Source organism: Crinia signifera, chromosome 6 (assembly GCF_055691185.1).
Source record: "Crinia signifera chromosome 6, ASM5569118v1, whole genome shotgun sequence".
NCBI classification, from domain to species: domain Eukaryota; kingdom Metazoa; phylum Chordata; class Amphibia; order Anura; family Myobatrachidae; genus Crinia; species Crinia signifera.
This window is the reverse complement of record NC_139222.1, coordinates 257,132,475-257,158,330: the sequence shown is the minus strand read 5'-3', so window position 1 is coordinate 257,158,330 and position 25,856 is coordinate 257,132,475. Positions and strand designations below refer to the sequence as shown.

The 25,856-nt window shown below is 46.1% G+C and overlaps 1 protein-coding gene across 4 annotated transcripts in view; it reads right to left on the bottom strand.

Moving 5' to 3' along the window:
• The window catches only part of LOC146009240 (alpha-2-macroglobulin-like), a 144,068-nt gene that overhangs the window by 38,527 nt on the left and 79,685 nt on the right, over positions 1-25,856 (bottom strand). For all 4 annotated transcript variants that reach the window (XR_014444627.1, XM_083149403.1, XM_083149404.1 and 1 more), the window contains 10 exons: positions 20,289-20,424; positions 19,171-19,396; positions 18,881-19,007; positions 15,693-15,814; positions 14,197-14,257; positions 9,339-9,422; positions 8,436-8,612; positions 6,431-6,512; positions 4,269-4,425; positions 3,139-3,213 (listed from right to left, as the gene is read on the bottom strand). Coding sequence is in view for 3 of the 4 variants with exons in the window: in XM_083149403.1 (XP_083005529.1) it covers positions 3,139-3,213; positions 4,269-4,425; positions 6,431-6,512; positions 8,436-8,612; positions 9,339-9,422; positions 14,197-14,257; positions 15,693-15,814; positions 18,881-19,007; positions 19,171-19,396; positions 20,289-20,424 (1,247 nt within the window). In the remaining variant the exon portion in view is untranslated. The remainder of the gene's footprint in view (positions 1-3,138; positions 3,214-4,268; positions 4,426-6,430; positions 6,513-8,435; positions 8,613-9,338; positions 9,423-14,196; positions 14,258-15,692; positions 15,815-18,880; positions 19,008-19,170; positions 19,397-20,288; positions 20,425-25,856) is intronic.

The following is a 25,856-nucleotide window of genomic DNA, read 5'->3' as shown; positions in this document are numbered from 1 at the left end:
CCCAGGGCTGCTTGGTGCAGGGCTTGGCTCCCTTAGTGGATGAGGAAAATCTAGAGGAAGGACTAGTGCCGTCGGACAAACCTCTCTCCACCTTGCCCGCCCACTCAGACACTGCCTTGGCCACCCATGACGCGGCAAGCGTGGTACACCTAATGGCCCCTGCCTGTGAAAAAGCAGTCCTGAGGAAATTCTCAGAGGGGTCCTTCAAAGATGAAGAATCCGAAATGGGCAGTACTGAAGCGCGAGCTAATCGCGCAACATGATCATCCGCCAGGGGAGGATTTTCCCACTTAGCCCTCTCTGTGGGAGGAACAGGTTAAAAAGTAGTAAGTCGCTTGGAAAGCTGGAACCTTCTAAACGGTTGAGACCACGCAGTCTCCAATAAATCCTCCATGAGGGCCGAAGGCGGGAGCTGGGCCGATACTTTCTTAAGACGCTTAAAAAGCAGGTCTTTACTTTTAGGGGCAGGAGCCTCATCCTCCCTCTGGAGGACTGCCTTAACCTCCTGCATCAGAGACTCTACCTCCGCTGAGGACAAAGTGTCATCGGCCCCTGCGGATTCCGCCACTGAGCTGGAATCCGAATCGAAACGCGGAGAACCCGCATCGGGACTCTGCTGCCTACACTGCCTCCTGGAATCCCTGCCCGCCCGAGTAGCCGTCAACCCCTGCACAGATTGTGCAAAGGATTGCCACCAAGGGGGCTCTACATAAGCAGGAGCTGCCCCAACACTGGTGCTGGCCACTGCCACAGGGGGCATGGGCACAGGGATCAGGGGCGCAGGAGGTAAGGAGTTGACAAGCAGTCAATATGTCAATACCTGAGTCAAGGTCGAAGCCCAGGCCGGTTCCTGCTGTGAAGGTGGCAGAAGATCTGCTTCAAGGGCCAAACACCTGGAACAGATATCCTCCTCCTGCCAAGAGAGTATGTCCACACATATCCTACAGGTACGCTGCATCGGAGATGGAGTCTCCTTGCCAGGTTTCGCCTTAGGCATACTGTCCATGATAAAAGACAAAAAACACCAGCAGTTACAACACTGACACCCAAGCAACACACTTGCAGCCTTACCCACAAAGCTTTAGCAAAGCCATTTGGTATGGGCAGATAAACTCAACAATTCAGCAAGCTGAAAAGGAGACACCGTATATGCAAAGCCAATACTATGAATGGTGACAGTGTTTCAAACTTTCATCTCTTCCAATGATATTGGAAGGAAGACAGCATCAGAGTACCAGCCGCAGGAGAGGATAAATACCACAAACACCAGGCTCCAGAAGCAGGGTGTGGGGGAGAATCCCAGCAGCCTCCATCTCTAAACCCAGCAAGTGCCAGAATGGCTGCTGATTAGGACCTTAATGAGGAGCTGGGACACCTGGGGCAAAAATATATATTTTTTGGGGGGGGGGGGGGATTGTGGGAGGAAACCGGAGTACCCGGAGGAAACCCACTCAAGTACGGGGAGAACATACAAACTCCGCACAGTTAGGGCCATGGTGGGAATCGAACCCAGGACCTCAGTGCTGTGAGGCAGTAATGCTAACCATTACACCCTCCGTACTCCTACAGCACCTGGTGTTCCTATGTGGTCACCCACTCAAGTACTAACCAGGCCCAATATACAGCATTAGCTGTAGATCCCAGGCTGTCTTCAAGCTTCCAATGATATTGGAAAGAAGACATCAGCAGAGCTCAACAATCCAGCCAGCAGCAGGAGAGGAGAAATACCACACACACACACCAGGCTCCAGGAGCAGGGTGTGGGGGAGAATCCCAGCAGCCTCCGTCTCTAAACCCAGCCAGTGCCAGAATGGCTGCTGATTAGGACCTTAATGAGGAGCTGGGACACCTGGGGCAATCCTACATCACCTGGTGTTCCTATGTGGTCACCCACTCAAGTACTAACCAGGCCCAATATACAGCATTAGCTGTAGATCCCAGGCTGTCTTCAAGCTTCCAATGATATTGGAAATAAGACATCAGCAGAGCTCAACAATCCAGCCAGCAGCAGGAGAGGAGAAATACTACACACACACCAGGCTTCCAGGAGCAGGGTGTGGGGGAGAATCCCAGCAGCCTCCGTCTCTAAACCCAGCAAGTGCCAGAATGGCTGCTGATTAGGACCTTAATGAGGAGCTGGGACACCTGGGGCAATCAGAGAGCAAGCCTCAGCACTTCCCCAGGGGTGGTGGAGGGACTAACCTACAGCACCTGGTGTTCCTATGTGGTCTCCCACTCAAGTACTAACCAGGCCCAATATACAACATTTCCAATGTGTATGGCTGTAGGTTCCCAGGTTGTCTAACCCCCCCCTCAGGCATCAGCCCCCGGGACATAGCCTGACTAATTGTCCCTGGTGATCTAGTGGAAAGGTGGAGCAGTCCAGACCCCCACTGTCTGCCCCCCCGCTGACTCCCATACAAACGGGGGGGGGGGGGATCGCTGCTAGACGCGGCTCCCTGCAAGCAGGGAACCGCCGCTTACCTGCCCGGGGACGAAGTGCAGCATGCGGGAGCCTCCGAGAGAGGCTCCCGCGACGGAAGTCCCCAGCCCAGTCGCCAGCGCTGCCGTCGCCGCCGCCGAGTGATGGAGCTGCGCTGCCGGTGATTCACTAAAAGAGCACCCGCCGCAGCAGCTCTAACCCATGGCTGTTCTAACAGCCGCGATAATGGTGCTGCTCTCTCCTTGGCACCAAAGAAAAAAACTGGTGACCCAGGGTCAGGGGGCGGGTTATGAGGGAGAAGGGAGGCAGGGAGCATGCTGGGTACATTTTTGTAACCCTTTGGTGCACGTTCTGCTACCTCACCTCTCATACCCAGCGTGAACTCCTGTGCCCCCTAGTGGACGAAAAAGAAATACCACATTTGGCCCATCAGGGGGGTTTCTGGGTACTCAGAACCAACCCCCCCCCCCCCCCCCCCCCGCTAATGGGGGTAACACAAGTGCAGCTGTCTTCAACTTGAAATACATCCACAGTTTACAGTACATGGGTTTTGCGGCAAAATGGAAAATGGATTATTGCATATGCTGTTGGACGTGCAGTATGTTATCACCGTGATCAGGAAATAGTCCCATAGTCCGTTTTCTTACAAAAGATGCAAAAAGGTGTACAACGAAATTGAACTATTGATCACTTACCTCCGGAGATACACCGGCCTCCAGCAGAGCGATTGTCACATACGCAGAGAGTGAGGTTTCATCTTTCACTCCTCCCTGCAAAGCAGACGCAGTGCAGAAAATTTACTAAGATGCCCATAGAAACCAATCAGATTTAAATTCTTATTTATTTAGCAGCTTTTAGAAGATAATAGAAAAAATCTGATAGTTGCTATGGGCAACATCCCATCGTCAAAACTACCATCTTCGTAAATTTACCCCTAATTAATTAAATGTTACAGAAACATCACAAAGCTTGGTTATAAAAACAACGATTTTTTATTAAGATTCTCCCATATATTATTCAAACTCAAGGCAGGTCACTGATATTCCTTTCACTGAATACTTTTGTAAGCCCACTCCGACTGCATTACCATTAGTGGCCAGTAGGTGGTACAGTATGGAGATGCAGTCTATAAAATACATTATTTACGGTTACTCTGCATAATTAATATGGGTTAGAGGTATCAAGCATTCAAGAAGTGATAAAGCGGAGCCTGGAACATGGCAGTTAAGAGCTTATTGGCTGGTTGTTTATCACTCTCCATTTTATCACTTTTTGAAGCTTGTACATCTGGCCCTAAGTATGATTCATAAAAATCCTTTACGTAAAATTTTATGTTTATCTTCTAGCCAAATGTCTTAATGTGTAACCTTTATACAGATGGAGCGCCGTTCATTCAACGCTGGGGCTCGCCAGAATGCCTCCTCTGGCGAACTGTTGCTCCATCTGATTGGGACGTGCAAGAGTCCCACACGCACGTGCGTTTCCTGTCGGCAGAGGATGTGAACCCTGTCCATCTCCACTTCAGGGAGATGGGCAGGGTTAGGGGGGGAGCGGGGAGGTGGGATCAGGCGGTGGGGAACGGCGGCAAAGTGGTGGGGACCGGCGGGTGGCCCGTAGTAAGGGGATGCGTGCGTCCCCTTCCAGCGGCTGGCGGGGGCTGTCGAATCTACTGCCAGCCCCTGCAAGGAAGAGGGACGTTCCATCTGTATTTACACTTTCCTGAAGTTTCAAATTATTTAAATTAGTTTTTAATTAAGTTCAGTAAAAATGATGTCACCTTTATCACATATTTCCTATTCACACAATTACTGTACATTCAATGCACCTTCATAGCATTATTGAACAGACTCCCCACACTGCGGAAGCAGCCATATTCTCGGCGGTTATTTCTCAGCCAGGTGAGGGAGTGGTTTAGGTTGTTCTCATCTATAAAGATATAAGGCCGCGCTTTGCTGAAGGACTTCACTACGAATGCAGTCAGCCTGTGGGGATGTAATGGGTACAACATGAGACAATTCTAATTCTAAAAGAGGTTTCAATTTTGTGTTACATCCACCGATGTAGTGCTCTCTATTAACTAATTTCTTAGCATTACATTTAATTAACTCGATTATACACAGTGGCGGCTCCTGCTATTGGGCTGCAGGATTGCAGCCCCTCCAGTGAAAACCAGGAGGTTTCCAGTGAAAAACAGACAGCCAGCATCAGAGCTCTGGTGTGTGCGCATTAGCGGGTGTGAGGGTTAACGGGTGCGTGCGCGGTCGCGCAAGAGGGGGGTGCACATTCTACCCATGGGGGAAGGGGGTGCGTTATCTACCTCTAGAGCTCTGTCTGTGTCTCTCCCAGTCACATGATCATGTCTTTCCTGTCAGAAGTACCAACACCAGGCTCCATGTGTGACCTCCTCTCATTTGGGGAAGAGTTCAGCATGTAGTAGCTTCCTATTGGAAGCTTCTACTGCCCATCATACTGAGGACTGAAAACTCCTCCCCCAGTTGGGCTGCCAGTACATGGAGCGATGACAGCAATAGCTTTCCAGCAGGAAGACACTCTGTGCACATCACCTGAGCTACTGTACAGTGCTTCCATGGGCTGCTGCCTGTGCAGCCCAGCAGAAGCAAATCCTCTGTAGTGAGCATGACCAGACTTCAGCTGAAGGAAGGTATGCATTGCACCAGAGAGGTGGATGGAAGTTTTTTTATATTTTTAGAATATTTGACACTCTGTGAATAATATTTATTTAAACTATTATTTGTTTGTAGATCTTTAATAGGAATATAATTTTCTGTACTTTAATTGATATTAAAGTTATTCAAAGTGTGTATTTTGCTCTGTACCTGTGTTTGTGTGCATATGGGTACATCATTTGTTTACAGTATATGCACAAAATCACTGGTACAGAGCAATCACAATCAAAGTTACTTTATTCCATAGTTTAAGGTGATTTAAAGTAGATTATCTGTATGTTGTGTTCCGTTTGCAACGAGCAATACCCAGGCAATTGCAGTCTTAAGTCTAAAGGCAGGAGCCGCCACTGATTATACAGACAGGTCATGTGCTTTCAAAGGACCAATCCAGTGATGAATGAGTTGATTGCTGCCCAATGTGCAGCTACCTCCCACTGACTACTAACTTTATCAAAATAAGATCCCTCTTATGGGTAATATTGCAGAAAATATTCTCCAACTGCACTTCATGATATAAGCATCATATTGGCCACTGTTTGCCATGCTTTAATGTCCCAAACACGACAACAAATAGATAACACAAACAACACAATTGCCACAATCTTAACTCAAGAGCAGGACAAGCGGGAAATTTCCCTGAATAATATAAGCACAAGGAAGGCTACTACCCTCCTATATATATATATATATATATATAGGTGTCCAACCATACATCTCCCCACTCTGTCCATTGTCTAGCCCAGGGCCGTTTTAACTGTATTGTGAGTCCTAGGCAAAGCAATGCACTTGGGCCCCTACTTATGTAAAAAAATCATAACTTCCTGAGGGTGTCTCTCCACTTACTATCAGCCATCCAGCAATTAGCATGCTTACAGCCAGTAACTGTTTGGCTGTAGGCCGGTAGAGAATGTTTCCCGGCAGCTCTGATTTTGTGTAATTCACAACCAAAACAGCAAGGCAGCAATCTCTACTAGCCTCAGAAGTCACTCCAGAGGCACCAGCAAACCCCTGCTCGAAGGACCCTAGGGCAGCTGCCCAGTAAGCCCAAGAGTTAAAATGGCCCTGGGCTAGCCAGATGACTTCCCCAAACACTGCCTAGCCTAGCAACATGTTGAAAAATCTTGATACCCTCACTTTTTAGCATGAAGAAATTCCCACATGGATCTCCGATCATCAATGGCCATTGATCAGCATTTCCGGTCTGATCGGGGAATCGGGTAAATGACCGACTGCTGTATGGGGCCTTACTGTAACTTATCCTGCAGTCACACGCATTACTAACTTAAACAAAGTCACTTACCAAGTGTTTCCTTCTGGGTCCCTCTTTCCAAAAGCGCTGTATGACCCATCATCACGTTTGTATGTCAGCTGTCTCTGATACCCTGTGGAAAATCATAGAGAAAGTCTATGTTTCCATACAGAGAACATGGATTTATACATAAAAGATATATCAAAATCTCAAACCCACAAAAATAATCTAAATGACAATTAATTTTTTTTTTATTGTAAGCTGTTTATATAGAGCACAGATATTCATTTTTATCAGCAGCCAAATATCCTACCAGTGTATAGTTGGAGTGTGGGAGGAAACTGGAGTACCCAGAGGAAACCCACACAAGCATGGAGGGAATATACAAATTCCAAACGATTAGGGCCATGGTGGGGATCGAACTCATGATCTCAGTGCTGTGAGGCAGTAATGCTAATCATTACACCATCCATCCTGCCCAAGGCTGTCTGGATTTTAAAATTATGAGCATTGTAATAACGGTACTTATATGTTAGTTGGGCACCCATTAAGCTATTTGCTTAGTTTTCCGCATCCCCTCGCCACGCTTCGGGCTCGTTGGCTCGCCACACTATATGAAATCAACTCCATGCCGACATGGATAGTGGGGGTATGAGCGTACTAACTATAGTGGGCGCCCAACTAACATATAAGTACAGTAATAACTTTTAAATATCCAGAATTGATCATTGATATCACTGATTTTTTTTGGGTGCCGGAAGAGTGACCTACAGTCAGGATTCTGATGGTCATTTCAACATAGTAATCCTTACTGAAAATAGGTGGCGAGCACAGCTTCAATGGGTACTCCCCCCCCCCCATGTTGGGCTCCTGACAGTTGGGATTTCAATGTTAGAGAAACGACCGTTGGAATCTCAGCTGTCGGTAAGTTATACTATACCCTTTTTTAAATGCAGCATATTTACAAGATATATCTTGTTTTCTTCAGTACAATTTGTGTTTTAAGAAACTACAATTAGTGTGAATTAGAATTAGTGTGTTCCCAAAAATAAAAAATAAATTGGTACTTCTCCGGAATTCTGTGTTTTCATGATCGCAGCCAAGAAAAACCCAACAGGTAAATATTAAGCTATTAGCTTTTATACAGAGATACTGTATCTAAAAATTGGGGGTCAGTTACCAAGGTAACTGTAGGGGCGCCTGTATGAGTGGCCTCCGCTAGCGGCTGTCAAAAAAAGGGGGTGTCAATCCCTATGGAAAATATACAAGAAAAGGGTGGTAGACTGCGCTCATTGATGACAGAGTGAGGAATAAAAAATAGTATTTTAATTATACAAATGGCATGCTATAATAAACACATAAAATACAATGTACACAATTATAAAAGGAGGGGGAGGGGGAAGGGCAGGGATGTTGAAAATTGCTGCGTCCACTGTTAGAGTGATATCACCTTATTTTGAGTCCACAGTCCAATTGATAACCGATGAAATGAGGAGCAGATGGATATATCAAAGCCTGGCCGCAGCGGTACTCAAATATGGCTTTCTCCCGATTGTAGTAGGGGGTAGCGACCCTCCCAACTTGGATGAGAAGTATCGGTTGAGTGTCCGCTGTAAGACTCTGGGTGGGTATTAGATAGGCGGCTTGCCTTCAAGAGGTGAGTGCCTCACTCCAGGTCGGTAGGGCCGATGATGGTAGGCAAATGGAAATCTCCAAACGGTTCCCAGTGGAAAAAGGTGGCAGTGGAAGGCAGCGTTTTGTGGTGGGCAGTTAGGAGCCTGGGCCAACGCGTTTTACTGCACAGAGCAGCTTTTTCAAGGTGTACATTGTATTTTATGTGTTTTCTATAGCATGCCATTTGTATAATTAAAATACTATTTTTTATTCCTCACTCTGTCATCAATGAGCGCAGTCTACCACCCTTTTCTTGTATACTGTATCTAAAGGCTGATATAAATTACTAATGACTAATAAAGAAGTGTAGAAATATTAAAAGAGAAATATAAATTTATAGTAAATTATAAAACATGAAGGAGCTAGTACCAGCATTTCACACCTATCTCAAGAAACTTGATGGCCTTGCTTCTGATTCCATTGTTCAGCTGATGAGTCTTCTCCAGATACTTTAGAATAAAGATATTAGGGACAAACTGAACCATGTTCTGCTCTCCGCATCCATACGGCATGGCCAAGAGACGGTCCAGGTTCTGCATGGCTGTGCCCATCAGATCTCCTGTAGGGAAATATAATTAGGCTGAATTTCTGCAAAGTAACTGAAAAATCAAATTCTGCAAAATACCAAGTAACATACTTTAAAATAATATAAAATGTACATGTGGTAGGGAATATAGATTGTAAGCTCCACTGGGGCAGGGACTGATGTGAGTGTTCAAATATTCTCTGTAAAGCGCTGCGGAATATGTGTGCGCTATATAAGAAGCTGTTATCAAATAAATAATAATATTTTAATACCAAGAATATTTTGCATACTAAAAACAAAGATTTAAAAATATCTGCGAGCAATAATCTGTTATTTTTGTCCATGTGTGTGACAAGAAAAAAACACTTTGTTTCCACCAGCACACGGAATGAGATCAGTAACCACATTTAAATCTACAGGATAATAGCACAAGCTCAGACGCTGCCCGGCATTAGATTGCGCATGTGCAGTCTAATCCGGAAATCCCGGGATTGGAAACTCCAATCGCGAGATTGAAGTCCCGGCATTTTGGGGGCCAAACCCTGGGATCCTGCCGAACCCGATCCCGGGATTGGCCACCCTACCCCTATGGCTGTGGCTACATGGTAAATTTGGCACAGAGGGTGGAGGATTTAGAAATAGTTGGATTAACTTCAAAGGGATTCTGTCTATAGTTCTAACTCACTGGAGTGCTGTCTCCATTACTGATGTGGGTTTTGGTAAAATTTTGGTAAGTTTCTGTACAATATTGTTTCTCACCCAAAACTGTTATATGAGCTCTTTCAGAATCCACCAGAATGTTATCAGGAACCTTTATAGAGATATTCTCTGATTTAGAGTTACCTAGAACAAGAAAAAAAATTACATTTTAAACAGTCGGTGGAGCTAAAGGAATACAAAACACATTATTTAATGAACATCAGGGAGGCTTGTGGCCAATAGGCTTGTCTATCTGTTCTAAGGACAGCATAAATTGAAATAAGTACTTTGATGTTATACCGATGTTAAACTGAAGGAATACAGAAGGCAAATAATCTATCCATACAAATTTACATAGAAATTTTTCAACAACAAAGGACAATTTACCTTCACCTCTCAACATGCATCTCCTGTGTAACCTGGACAAACACCAGTACGAGATCTGATCTATCAGAAACTTCCAAGTTTCCAGCAATTGTTGGTATTTATGTCTGCTCATTGTACAAACCTTTCATTGCACATAATACCCATATGTCATTTTACTTTAGACATAATTAAGGAAAGGTAAAGAACTAATATAACTTTAACTTTAGCTTTTTTACTGACAGCATGCTTGCCAAATTACTCTTTTTTATATCATGCCATGGATTTTTTTTTCAAAATCTACTCATCCTACACTACCCCTACAACGGGATGCAGTTAAAATCCCGGCGGTTGGGATCCCGGCATTCAGAATCCCGACGCCGGAATCCCGCCGCCGAAATCCCGACACATTCTCCCTCCGTGGGTGTCCACGACACCCCTGGAGGGAGAATAAATTAGTGTGCCGAGCGTAGCGAGGCACCGGGCCCGCTGCGTGGCGAGCGCAGCGAGCCCGCAAGGGGGGGCGATCCACGTCCCCCCCTTGTCGGGATTTTAGCTGTCGGGATTCCGGCGTCGGGATTCTGAACGCCGGGATCCTGACCGCCGGGATTCAGTACTGAATCCCCTACAACTATCCTCTCTTTTTACTTACTTCTCTACATGCAATTTAACATCCACTACACCAAATATTCACAAACCTACACTAACATTTAGCTCTTCTGCTTTTATTAGCTGGTGATATATCCACAAATCCAGGCTCTAACCACCTGCCCCACTCACATTCAATCAAAAAAAAATATAGAAATCTAGCTAACCTCATAAATATCACATGTTATCTTATTAAATGCACACGCTATTTGCAACAAATTAACATCAGTCCACGATCTCTTCATCTCTGGCAACTTCAACCTGCTGGCTATAACAGACACTTGGCTCACACAATCAGACACGGCCTCCCCTGCAGCACTATCACATGGTGGTTTGCACTTCACACACACCTCCAGGCCTGGTAAGAGTAAAGGAGGGGGTGTTGGTATATTACTGTCCCAGTTGTGCACATACACAGTCCTACCACTGGTTCCATCACGCACATTCACATCATTTGAAGTTCACCCCTTTCTGCCTCTCTTGGCCTTACCCAATGGTCTGACTCCTCTACTCACAAGGAGGGCAACTGTCTTGACCTTGTATTCACCAGGCTATGCTCTGTTTCTGAATTCACTAAAGCTCCATTCCCTCTCTCTGATTACAACCTTATCACCTTCTCAACCTCCTCCATTTCTCCAAACTCTGAGTCTATACAGTAATACCAAAACCATGCAAGCCTCCTCTAACCTGCAGAAATACTAAGGCTATTGATTTTCATCAATTTCTACCTCTCTGCAACAACTTCTCTCACCCATTTCTACAATTGCCTGTCCTGTGTCATGATCCAGGTATTACAGCAGGCATATTTACCATCCAGATGCCTGAGAAGACTTGCGCTGCACTCAGGGTCAGATTAAGGTCTGTGGGGGCCCTAGACAACAAACTTGTGGGGGCCCCTATCAATAAAAGTGATATGACTGTTCTGCTGGAACAAATTGGGGGGTCCATTGTCCAGATAAGACACTATACTATTAGTAATAGATAGCCTCACATTGGATATGATGGAGGCAACGCTGGGGAAATGTCATGTGCCAGCTGGCTGGGCATAGGGGCAGTGTGACCTGCTGGTTACCTGGCTGATGGTAGTTGTTGTTCAGGCTCCGGCCTGTGCAGGGCATTGAGGTTGTGGCAGGCAGGGTGGGGCGCGGCATGCTGCTGCTGCTGGGGGTGAGGCAGCGGTGGAGGGGATAAGGACTGGTCGGTCTGCAGGACCAGGGGGTGCAAAGCAGCAAGGGAGTCAGGAGATGAACCGGGCACCCAGGGGGTCTGGCTGCTGCTGGGCAGCTCTCAGCGCTGCTCTGTCATGTGCTGCCTGCCTGCTCATTAAAATAACGCCATGCATGCCGCCGTGGCCACCTTCGTTAGTCTCTCAAGACTCACCGCCAGGCCGGAGCCATCGCAGGGCTGTGCGATCCCAGGCTAGCTCCTGGGCTATCTTGCAAGAATCGCTGGGGCAGGCGCAGGGCTGCGCGGCATCGGGCGTATATGCAGCAGCTAGCTGCGTACTGGAGTGTGGGGGCCCCTGATGTGTGGGGGCCTGGGGTGACCGCCCCTATTTCCCCGCACTGGATCCGCCACTGGCTGCTCTCCAGACATGACATCTATCGGTGCTGTGTCCGCTGTACATGCACTGTGCAACATCAGCAGTCTCCTGGTGCTGCGCTCCACTCCTTGCCTGTCATTGCTGATGTTCAGCCTCTGCCATTATAGTAGGCCTCAGACCATGTGCCAAACAAACAAGGCTTCCCGCCTTTACCAGACATGGGAGCAGCCATGTCTTTCTTGTCACATGCCCCCTTTACAGCCAATGCTGTCGCTCCCTCCCTCTAGATTATTACCCAGCCAATCCACTTCCACTCCTCCCTATATCTATGCTGGGTAAGTAAGGCCCGTTGCCAGTGCTAATGATCTCATCCTGAGTGTATTACTTGCAAGGTGTCTCTCTTTGTTTAAGCTGCAATATAGATTCCTGTTCCGGAGGACTCTGCTCCTTCTGGGTCCTGTATCATCTCCGGCCACTGGGGGGCGGTAGTTGGGAGCAGGGCAGGAGGGAGAGCTGGAGGTCTGGCTTAGTGGGCAGGAGGGAGGGCTCGCTGCGCTGTAGTTCAGTCCCGGTGCATGTTAACTGACATCTTCCTCCACCCGCACCGCGTACAGCCGCTCAGCCAGGCAGCGTCTGAGGGTGAGCCAAGTGCTCAGCACTGCCCGGCTGAGCGGCTGTACACGGTGCAGGTGGAGGAAGATGTCAGTCACACTGCGCCGGGACTGAACTGCGAGGCCTCCCTCCTGCCCGCTAAGCCAGACCTCCAGCTCTCACTCCCGCCCGATGAGCTAGACCCGGGTAAGTAATTATATATGCACTGGAGGGAACAGCACGGCGGCCGTATCCCTCCCCCCCCCCCCCAGATCAGCGATCCGGCCGTATTCCTCCCCACCTCCCCACCCGTGGAGCGGCTGAGCGCCCACCCCCCCCGCCTGGGGCGCTCCGGCGCCTTGCACCGGCACTGCCTGCAAACAGCTGCCTGGCTTACCATCAGTGCTCCGCCATCAACCCATCTCACCATCGGTGCTTCGTCATTGATTGAGTTTTCTATCGGTGCTCCACCATCGATTGTGCTCACCATTGGTGCTCCAACATCGATCCAGTTTAGTATCGGTGCTCCACCATCGATTCAGTTTACCATCAGTGCCTCACCATCGATTCAGCTCGCGATCGGTGCTCCACTACTGATTCTACATTCCATCGGTGAGTTCCAAATCTCCATTGGGGCTACTTCAGTGCTATTCATCGCCATTGGTACATATACCATCGATACTTACCTCTGTCCCTGTTTCAACCCACCGTTTCTGTCCATGCGTCACCTTGCCATGTGGCATAATGTGAATTTTGGCTCAATCCGGGTGGCATAATGTGAATTTTTGCTCAATCCGTGTGGCATAAAGTGAATTTTGTCTCAATCCGGGAGGCATGATGTGAATTTGGGCTTATTCCAGGTGGCATGATGTGAATTTGGGTTCAATCTGGCAGGCATGATGTGAATTTTGCCTCAATCCATGTTGCACAATGTGAATTTGGGCTCCATTTTTGTAGCATAACATGAATTTTGGCTCAATCCACGTGGTATAACGTGAATTTTGGCTCATTCCATGTGAATTTTTTTGCTCATTCTGTGTCGCATAAGGGGAATTTTGGCTCTTTCCGCATGGCATAATGTTTAAGGGGCAAGTGTAAGGGGGTCTACTACTGTTTTGCATAATGTGTATAAGGGGCATATGGCATGGTACACTACACTCAAGGACATGCCCACTTTTGAGTGGCAGCACCCTCTTTTTCTGGAGTGTGCACATAACTTCAGCCTTCAATTTCCCATACCCCCACTTCAAAACTTCCACCACTACACACACACACACACACACACACACACACACATACATATACATATACATGTGTGTAGCGCACCTCACACACTGACACATTGGACAGATACACACAACACACCACACCCACCCACATACACTACAACACACAAAAAAACAGTACAACACACACAAACACACAAAAAAATGCATCATAGGTGCTAAATCTCAGGAGTGGATGTGGAATTCATGAACACACACAAGCTATCAAGTCAGGAGTGGTGCGTTTCGTTTCAAACAACAACAACACCACACCTGATTCCATTGCTGTCATTGAGTATCAATGCAAACACATTCTAACATTATGGTGGAGGCTTTAACAAATTACGATCTTGGTCCTCTGGCACAGCATAAGATGACATTTTACAGCAATTTTGGAAATTAAAAATGTAAAAAACAAACAAACAAACAAACAAAGGTTTTCCCGGGCAACGCCGGGCGGGTCAGCTAATAATAACAATAATAATAATAATAATAATAATAACTTTACCTTCTCCCTCTTGGATGCAAAGGAGAGAGCTGTGAGCCTTTTCCTCCATGACACCTCCAGGCTGAGAATTCCAACAAATAAAACAGGATGACTTTAATATATTGTTTCTATAACAAATTGTATTGAAGAAATTTTATTTCCACAGACTATAAGCATTTACAAATAAACATCAGGCATTCTCATATTAAAACAATCCAATCATAACTGAAACCAATGACATAGTAGAGAGTCTGTGGTTTTTATGTATTGTAAGCTAAATAATGTAAGCGGAATTTTGTTTCAAAGGAATTTGTTGGGCAAATGATGTTGGGTAAATATTTAAATATAACTTCAGTTAGTGTATTCTAAGCATGTATTGAATTAGGACAAAATTTATATTTGGAAACCGTGGGGCAGTTGTACTTAGCGTGGCGAAGTGATAAAGTTGATGGTGATAATGCACAAGCTAATCAGCTCCTAACTGTCAAGTTACAGGTTGGGTTTGAAAAACAAGAGCTGATTGACTGGTGCGTTATCCCCTTCGACTTTATCACTTCACGAGGCATAATAAATCTGTTCCAGATGAGAGAAAATAAACCTCATATGTACAGACAGGGCGCCAAGAGAAATCCTGGGCCCCGGTACAACAACTTCCTGGGGCCCCCACGGACAGAGCTCCCCACACACTCTGCGGACCCGTTGTTAGGCCACTGCTTCCAATGCCTATTACACATGTCACACACCCATTACATATTATACCACATGCTATAATGCTCATTACACGTTATGCCACATACTGTAATGCTCATTGCATATTAAGGGGTTAACATTCTCTGCCAGGGATTAACCTGTCTGCCCTGATTTACATGCTCTGCTCTTTGCAAAGGATTTACACATACCCTCCAACATGGCCCATTTCATTAGGTACAAAATGCTCTGTTCCTGGACTTCCCTGCCAGTGGCAGTTACAGATGTGAGCCTGCAGAACAGTCCAATATTCAAAAAGGGGGGGTCACATATACTGCCACTGTTCCTGGACTTCCTGGCAGTTGATGTGACTGCCCCTCTTTGAATTTTGGACTGTGCTGGAGTCCAATCTCTGTAACTGCCACTGGCAGGGAAGTTAAGGAACAGAGCATTTTGTACCTAATGGAATGGGTCATGTTAGAGGTACTTGCCACCAAATAAAAAAAAAAAACCTGTGTGTCCAGACCAGGGCCCCCATGACAGGCCCGGGCCCGGGTAAATTGTACCTGCTCTTCCCCTCTCTCGGCATCCCTGTGTACAGATGTAGCCAGCTTTGTTATTGCAGTGATGCGTACGCGACTAGGTGGCTAGACAATGCAATATCTATGGACCAGTGGCGGAACTTCACAAATATGCATTTTTTGTGTATTGTTTTACATGCTTTTTTTTTTTTTTTTACACTTACCATTATAATATAAGCTTTACACTTTGGTTATAATTGGCACATGGACCTTCTAGATTATTTTTGTATATAAACACTGCATACTGACCTGTACAAGTAAGGGCTTAATGACGGTGTCGGTGCTGCCTTGCTTGGGGACGACCGTGATCTCATTTTGACAAAACTCTTTGGTGTCCACTGCCTCTGTCTTCACCGTGATATTTACTTCTCCTACATAGGGACGCATTTGACGTCAGCTTAGAATAACGATGTATATTTTAAAAATATATAATTAAACTACAGTAGACTATCCCTGTATATAATTTACTAGTATGCCCGCTCGAATCAAAAGCTTCAAAAGCTAGTCTGCTACCTTCTGTTTTTGTGCATGTGTGAGAAAGGGATATAGTTTCATGCTCTGCCAGCAGATGGTAGTGTTTTAGAGACTCATAGACACATATACCTCCCAACTTCTATGAAGGCAGAGGAGGGACAGTCAGAAGCGTGTCATAGGCGTATCGAAAATTTTGGAGGCGTGGCCTCTGAGACCACGCCCCCATTTTCACCACTGTGGGGGCATGCCCAGCAGCTCAGTGAGCTGCTGGCTATGCCCCCAGCCCCTCTGCCTGCAAGAATAGACACTGGGCTTTATTCTGGTTCACTCGCAGAGGCAAATTTCTTCTCAAATGGACAAAACCATGTGCACTGCAGGTGGGGCAGATGTAACTTGTGCAGAGAGAATTAGATTTGGGTTGGGTTTTACTTCAAAGTGAGATCTATATTGCAGTGTAGAAATAAAGCAGTCAGTATTTTCCCTGCAAAGAAACAAAATAACTCACCCAAATCTAACTCTCTCTGCACAAGTTACATCTGCCCCACCTGCAGTGCACATGGTTCTGCCCATTTGAGAAGGAATTTGCCTCTGCAAATGAACTAGAATATGGGCCACTGTGCGCATGCGCACAGCATCTATTCATTGATGACAGGGGAGCTCCCAACTGCCTCCCACCGTGGGACACTACCGGCCGCGGGAGGGTTGCGGGAACGTCCCCCAAAAATAGGACGTTCCTGCAATAAGCAGGACAGTTGGGAGGTATGGACATATAGAGTATATAGATGATACAATAAATCTCTTATATATTTGGCTACATCTGTCACTCAAAGTGTGTCTGAAGCTGTAACGCTGGGTGGAGTCTCTGACTCACATGACTGACTCACACGAACCAGCCCAGTGAGCCCACAGACAGTGCCAGACACCCTCTGCCTCTCCATGTTACACAGCAAAGACACAGCTACTCACCAGACACACCAGGTGAGCGCCCCACACCTCCATACCTCCCAACATGACCCTCTCCAGGAGGGACAGAATGCTCTGTTTGTGGACTTCCATCTTAATTTATGATTGTCATCACCTGTTTTAAACAGGGTAATTGATAAGAAAGGTGTTTAAGCACAGGTGATGGTAATCCATAAATTAAGAAGAAAGTCCAGAAACAGAGCAATGCGCCCCCCCCCCCCCCCATTCACGGCAACCCCATGATTAAATGGCACATGCAAAACACTGACATGGCTATGGTCGACAATGAAAAAGGTTGACATGAGTTTTTGAAGATTTATTTTTCTTTTTTGAATGTTTTCATATTCATTCTCATGTGTCGACATGGACACCAATGAAGTGCCACACTTATGTCAACATTTACATGTGTTGACCTTTCTGTGTTGATTTTTTCTTGTAGCAATTTTTTTACAGTGACAACTATGTGCACGTCAACCTACACATCATCAACCAATTCTTTGTATAATATATAACACCTGTTCTGTTTTACTGTAGGTGTTTTAAGTCAGATCTTTTACTGCTACTATTAATGTAAATGCATTCTGAATGACAGCAACATCCTACCATCCTTCTACAAGAATATATAACCAACTAGGTGATTTATAGCGCCCCGTGCCCCCCCCTCCCGCAATTCATGGACCCCCCGCGCACCCCCCCTATGATTCACGTCACCCCCCGCACACACCCCTCCCGCAATTCGCAACCCCCCCTCCCGCAATTCACGCCCCCTCCCACGCTTTGCGGACCCCCGCCCTCTCCCGCGATTCGCGGACACCTGCGCCCCCTCCCTCCCTTGATTCACGGCAACCCCCACGCCCCTCCCACAATTCACGGCACCCCTAAGCCCCTCTTTAGTCCACCGTATACTCACACACCCCTATCACTACCCAGCTTCCTGCTCTCATGAACCGTAACTTCCACCACTGGGGAGTCACTGACGCTGTTTTGGCCACATGCCCCTATCATGCCTCATAGCCCAGCCTCCTGCTCTCATGTACCCCAACTCCCACCCAGTAGGAGGAGACACTGACTCAGGGCCACCATCCTGTACTCCTGTACTGCCACGCTGGACCCTCACCTACTGGCAGAAGCTGCACAGTATCTCCCACCCTCCTCTTTAGTCCCCCTTATGCCCACACACCCCTATCACTACCCAGCCTCTGGTTTTCCTGTGTCGTGACCTCCGCCAGTGGGGAGCCGCTGACTCAGAAACACCCTACTATACTATTGCACACACACACACCTAAACAACATGCACACACAGCCCCCCACACAGCCACAAATGTCACTGTACCCTCCACACTATCAATGTACATCTTACTCTGTAACAGCTTTTTAATTAAACAAAACAACACACACCCCCTTCCACATCATATGCTCTCTATTTAACACATTTCACCTATAACTCAAGTTGCAATACAGGCATCTTTCATACAATTCTAACCATCTTTCTCATATACAAATGTTCACAAATTAAGGGGGCGCAGCCCCTTACGACGGTGTGAAGAGCGCCCGTAGGGCGCGATGAATCACCTAGTATATTATAAGTGGTATCCTTAAAAAAAAGCCCTTTCCTATCTTCATGTATTATTTCAAAACATATTTTCCTGAGAATAAAGGCTTATTGATATAAATAATGAATATATTTTAAGCTCTTCAAATGTACCATTTACATATCACAAGATGTTCTATCAGTCAATAATAATAGTTATACAGTTGAGATAACTGAGGGGTAGATGTATGAAGCACTGATAATGGAGAAGTGATATAGTGCCTGGTACTTTATCACCGGCCAATCAGCTCCTGACTATTAAGTTACAGGTTGGGTGTAAAAAGGAACAGCTAGGAGCTGATTGGCCGGTGATAAAGTACCAGGCACTTTATCCCTTCTCCTCCCTTATCACTGCTTCAAACATCTACCCCTGACTGCCTAAACCGTTAGCTCTGGCACCGCACCTCACCCAGCTTAGAGGCCTTCAGGTCCCAGTAGAAGGTTTTGCTCTCATCTGCGCACAAGCAGCTGCTGTACTGACAGTCTGCACATGGTGCCTGCTGTAACTCCTGGGTGGGCTGCAGGGTGACCTGTACCTGTGATGGGAGAAAAATAGAAAAGATCAAACAAACACTTTAAAATAGATTTTACAGCTGTTTACAGCCTGTTCTCAATGCACTGAATTGTTTGTATTTCAAATTTCTGTGGTAGGATATATACAAATTTAACGGTTATGATGATATCAGTCATCTTACTTACCTTTATGCATTGCCTCAGATAGCTAAAGACAGAGGCTTTGAGGGTGAATGTCTCTCCTCGTATTACAGAGTATGGGAGGGTGAGATCCACAAAGAATGGCTGGAAAACTCGAAGGGAGGAAGGAGGAGAGAGTCCAAACCCACTGGGGCCCATACATACGGCTCCTGCATTCCAGTCCGTGATGGTGTCTGGGGCAATGTGGTGGAGTTCGGCACTGCCAGAGTCTCTGGGTAAGACAATGAAAAAACTAGTTCCACCGCTCTACAAATCTGTAGACTCCTAAGACACAATTCTTCACCAAACCCAGCCAAGTCTCATCCTAACCCTCTGTTCCATGATTGCTGTCTTCCCTATCTGTCAGTCTGACTCTCCCCTTTTGTATGTAAGCTATTGCACTAAAAAAAAAAAAAACAGTCGCTGTGAGCGGCGCTGGCGTTTTTAGCGGATCTCCCACAGCAATGTTGCCACTCACAGGGTTTAACTGTAACTCACTGTGTATTCGTTTTGCTTATTTGTTAAACATTCATTTAAAATAAAGAAATACCTTTAATATTGTACATTGGGGGTTATTCTGGTTGATTTTGAATCCTTGCGAGTGACCCTACACTTACAGTGACCCTATAGAGATCAATGACTTACCCTACATGATTGGCTTTATTTACCTTACAGTGATCAGTTGCTTACCCTACAGTGACCAATGACTTACCCTACAGTGACCAATGACTTACCCTACAGTGACCAATGACTTACCCTACAGTGACCAATGACTTACCCTACAGTGACCAATGACTTACCCTACAGTGACCAATGACTTACCCTACAGCAGAGGTCAGGGAACTCGGTCCTCATTACCCCACACAGTGCAAGTTTTGCTGGTAACCCAACAGGTGCACAGGTGTACTAATTACTCACAGACACATTTTATAAGGTCCGCAGGTGGAGTTAATTATTTCACTTGAGATTCTGAGAGGAGACCTGCAAAACATGCATTGCGTGGGGTAATGAGGAATGATTTCCCTGACCACTTCCCTACAGTGACCAGTGACTTACCCTACAGTGACTAATTACTTACCCTAAAACAATTGGTTATACTTACCCTACAGTGACCAGTCACTTACCCAACAGCGATCAATTGCCAAATCCAAGTCTCAGGGAAATAAGTCCTCACTTTTTCCACATTCTGTTGCACAACATTTTCTTCTTCGAGAAAGTTTTGAGTTCTAATTCTCTTGTGGATAAATGGGGAATCATAATCTAAGAAACAGTTAGAATAAAGTTGGGAAAATGCCTTGTTACACGATCCATTGGAAGATATAAAAAAACGAAATACCAACCTAGAGCGTATTACATAGTAATGCGTGTAGAGAATCACATTCGGGACACTCTATACAAGAATAGAGGCAGATTCGTAGGCTGTACATGTCAAATCGTAGCATAACGGGCAAGCAAATCACATATCTACCTAGCTGTCTATAAAATAAGTAAAACAAAATGAAAAAACAAAAATGTAAACACCCCCAAAATTAAACCTTCTCCCTAGCCCCCCACCCTGTACAATCCACCCCCAACTTAGGCGTACTTGGATCTCAGAAAATTAGCCTACCCCTACCCTATTAACTATGCTACTGAACTGTCTATACTTAACCCTCCCCCTCCCACAATTTGAATCAGGGCAAAGTATATAAGGACCTCAAGCTATGACGACCCAGATCTCCCGCATTGGTTGAATATACAGAGCCTACAGTAGTTGTAATAACCACACATAAATGTATTATCTCAAAACCAGCAATTTACAGGATCCAAAACAGCATGGGTTTACTGGGGGAAGATCATGTCAAACAAATCTTATTGACTTTTTTGACTGGGTGACTAAAGTAATAGATCAAGGTGGGGCTGTAGATGTAGCTTATCTAGACTTTAGTAAAGCTTTTGACACTGTCCCACATCGCAGACTGTTAAATAAACTTGAAAGCTTGGGATTGGATTCTAAGATAGTTGAATGGATAAGAGCGTGGTTGCAGGACAGAAAACAGAGAGTTGTAGTAAACGGAGTACAGTCAAAGGAGGGAAAGGTTACAAGTGGAGTACCCCAGGGATCTGTACTTGGACCGGTGCTTTTTAATATCTTTATTGGTTATATTGCAAATGGAATTGAGGGTAAAATGTACCTTTTTGCAGATGACACAAAGGTATGCAACAGGGTAGACACACCAGGAGGGGTAAAACAAATGATTGAGGATCTAGGCAGATTAGAGAAATGGTCAAGAGAATGGCAACTACAGTTTAATGCCAAAAAATGCAAAATCATACACTTGGGTCTCAGAAATCCAAAGACTCAATATAGTATAAATGGCACTATAATGGAAACTACTGAGGAAGAGAGGGATCTAGGTGTCACTATTTCAGGGGACTTAAAAGCAGGTAGGCAATGTAACAAAGCAATGAAGAAGGCAAGTCAGATGCTTGGTTGCATAGGGAGAGGTATCAGCAGTAGAAAGAAAGAAGTAATAATGCCACTGTATAGGTCATTGGTACGACCTCACCTAGAGTATTGTGTTCAGTTCTGGAGGCCATATCTCCAGAAGGATATAAATACATTAGAGACTGTACAAAGAAGAGCAACTAAAATGGTGCATGGCCTACATCACAAAACGTACCAGGAAAGACTAAAAGATCTTAATATGTATACTTTAGAGCAGAGAAGGGAAAGGGGGGACATGATAGAAACTTTAAAATATATCAAGGGCTTTAACAAGGTACAGGTGGGAGACATTCTTCACATGAAGAGGAGCAACAGAACACGAGGACATGCACTGAAACTAGAGGGAGGAAGATTCAGGGGAAATGCGAGGAAGAATTTTTTCACAGAAAGAGTAGTAGATAAGTGGAATAGCCTCCCAACAGAGGTGGTAGACGCAAATACAGTAGTACAATTTAAACATGCTTGGGATAAGCATATTGATATCCTTACAAAAAAATAAGGATCAAATATGGTTTGAGGTAACATGTTTAAAAAAAGGGGCAGACTAGATGGGCCAAGTGGTTCTTATCTGCCGTCAAATTCTATGTTTCTATGTTTCTATTAGAAGGATGAACATGTTGCAGAGTAGCAGCAGTTATGTTATTTGTGAGCAACAACAGAATATCCATACACAAATAAGAAAGAAAAACAGAAAAACTACGATAGGAGGTTAAAGCATAACTAAGAATCAAAAATAAAACTCAAACATGGCAATCATCATTTAGAATGATGCATAACATAAATCCGGCCAGATGTCAAAGCCATTTTTCCGCCATATCAGAGTGATAGTCCCACTCCATGGTGCACGAAGATTAAATGAGTAGTGTTTTCCTTCCATGTAAAATTGGTAAATGGACTCATTGTCCTCGGGTTTAAATTTGAAGGATACCTTCAAAAGATCCATAGTAGCAGAGGTAAAACCAAGCCCCGGGGTACAGCACTTTTCCATCAAGTAGAACACTTCTGGGGAAATCAGGGGCACATCGAAGCCATCTGCAGGATATAAAGGCTTAACAGGAGCATGTAGCAAAGGTGAATGCTCCTCAGTCTCTTCATAAAATTGTCATAAACAGAGGAGGCAATTTGAACAATAACATGTGTATTATGAAGCATTTGAAGCAGCTTCAGTGATGAGGCATTTATTGCCTGAAGGAGTTTAATAACAGAGGTGCCCATTATACTGGAGATGTGTGAAAGTCAAAACCCCAAAAGCTCTGGAGTTGCAGGGAACCCCAATAAATATGCAGCAAAAGTGAGCTGACGACTGATAGCACGCCGCACAACTCCAGGAAGTGGGCAGGAGTGTCCTCGGGCCCGGAGGCCTGGGCAGGAGTGTCCTCGGGCCCAGGCAGGAGTGTCCAAGGGCCAGGAAGCTAAGGCCAAGGAGGGGTATCCTGGAATCACCACCTCCTGTGGCTGGACAATTGGGATTATCCCCTTCTGTAGCTGGATACCTGAAATCCCCTCTTGGGGCTTGATGCAGGAAATCCCCTTCTGGGACTGGAGACAACAAACCCGCTCTTGGGGCTGGAAACTGTGTGCCCTCTCCTGAGGCTGGAAAGGCTGAACCTTCTTTTGGGGCTGGAGACTAAGCACCCCTCCTGAAGCTGTGGATGTTGAAGCCTTAGTTGAAGTGAGAGGCACAGAGGTCTTTTTTGTGGTCATCAGCAAAACCATTTTTAGAGATGGATTTTGGTCCTGGGACCCCAACTGTGATCACGAGACTCTTTTAGAGTGGTAACTGGAACCATCACTTCATTCTTGACACCACGGAGGGACCAATCCCCAATGAAGGGATCCTGAAAACCGTAAAAGCACAGACAAAGTAATCTGCGCTGACGACACTCCTCCTCGGATAATTTGGGATGTGGACAACTTTTAAATCTGTCCCTACTAGACTTGTGATTAGGCTTCTCAGGAGTCCTTGACATTTAAATGGGATCTCCTTTTACTTCTGGACTCGTAGTGGAGGGTACCATTGAATTGCCAAGCATAACAAAAACAATTTTTTTTTTTTTTGCCAAGAGTTCCTGCAACTCTTCAAGCAGTTGGTAGAAAGTTTTTACGGTTTCTGGCTCAAATTCTCTAAAGACCTGGGCGGAACCACAATCCCCATCGGAGAGACACTGGGTCCCAGAATACACTTTCTTCTCAGGAGTTTGAACATCCCTGCTTGGGATAGTATAATAGCACGGAGCTGAAGGGGAATAGACCAGATTGCCAGATGTTATAGGAGCAGATGTGCAGCGTAGAGGGTCTTTAGTAGAAATAGACTGATGCCACAAGATCCACCAGCCAGATCTTGTAGGAGTCTCAAGGCTGATGACAGAAGCTCTGTCTGGGTCTCTATGTTTCCCACATGGGTCACTGGCTAAGTCCTTGGACCTCCAGCAAACTGTCAGGATTCTTGGTTTTTAGGACCCAGTCGTGACCAAGTGACATGGAGACTTTTTATACAGATCCCGGAGAAGCAAGAATTTACTCTATGACGTCTTTGAACGAGAGCAATTAAGATGGTCTCTGAAGAAGACAAGAAGAATACAGATGCCAGAAGGATTCACCAGGAGCTCCGGACAGGGTTTGATGAAGATGTAGAAGGAGATGATTCTCCACGAAAACCGGGAACAGAATCCAGTAAATACTGTAGCTGGTGCAGTATAGCTGGTTTGTGTAACTGGTTCCAGGTTTTGCAAGTGCAGGGTACTGGTATAGGGTTTGCAGATAACAGATACAGGAACAGTAACTGGATTAGCAGGTGCAAGTAGCAAAAGCTGGTAACAGGTACTGGGTTTGCAGGTACAGGTGCTGGTAACAGGTACCGGAATTGCAGGTGCTGATAACGGATACAGGGCCTTATTCAGATCTGAGCTCAGTACAAATTTGTTCGGAAAATGGGCAAAACCATGTGCACTGCAGGTGGGGCAGATGTAACATGTATAGAGAGAGTTAGATTTGTGAAAGTTATTTTGTTTCTGTGCAAGGTAAACTTAAGGCATACAATCAGATGCGATGCGATGAGATATTGCATCGCATGCGACCATATCGCATGCGATGCGATGACCCGATTTTTTCCATAGGATTCAATGTTAAAATGGCGAGCGGACGGTATTCTGTGTCCGCTCGCCACGCTTCGGGCTCGGTGGCTCGCTACGCTCGCCACAGGTTTATATCCAACTCCATGCCCACTTAGATAGTACGGGTATGAAAAGGACCCCTTTTCCCATTGAATTCCATGTTAAAATGGACTCAGTCCATTTTAACATTGAATCCTATGGAAAAATCGGGTCCATCGCATCGCATCGGATGCGATGCGATGGACCCGATTTCAAAATCGGCAGCCCAGTTAGTACATAAGTACCGCTTGCAGGTACAGGTGCTGGTGCTAGGTACTGGATCTGCAGGTGCACAAGTACCAGTAATGAGTGTTGCTTTGGTGCTGGTAGCAGGTGTAGCACAGGTGATGGAATCTGGTGGCGCATAGGTGTCAGAAGCAAGTGGTGCACAAGTGCTGGAACTGGTGGTGCTCAGGTGCTGGCAGCAGGAGTAGCACAGGTGACGGAAGCTGGTGGTGCACAGGAGCCGTCAGCAAGCGGTGCACAGGTGCTGGAACTGGTGGTGCTCAGGGTCTGGCAGCAGGAGGAGCACAGGTGATAGGAGCTGGTGGTGGACAGGTGTTGGAAGCACAGGATGCACAGGTGAAGGCTGCAGATGAAGCTCGGGTGCAGGTGCGGGTGAAGAAGGGTTGCAGGTGCGGATGAAGCACGGGTGCAGGTGCGGATGAAGCACGGGTGCAGGTGCGGATGAAGCACGGGTGCAGGTGCGGATGAAGCACGGGTGCAGGTGAAGCACAGGTACCAGAAGCACGGGGTGCACAGGTGCAGATAACTTGGTGAGTCACAGGTGCAGGTACGGATGAAGCACAGGTTCCGGATGCACGGGGTGCACAGGTGCAGGAGCACAGGTGATAGGAGCTGGTGGTGGACAGGTGTTGGAAGCACAGGATGCACAGGTGAAGGCTGCAGATGAAGCTCGGGTGCAGGTGCGGGTGAAGAAGGGTTGCAGGTGCGGATGAAGCATGGGTGCAGGTGCGGATGAAGCACGGGTGCAGGTGAAGCACGGGTGCAGGTGCGGATGAAGCACGGGTGCAGGTGAAGCACAGGTACCA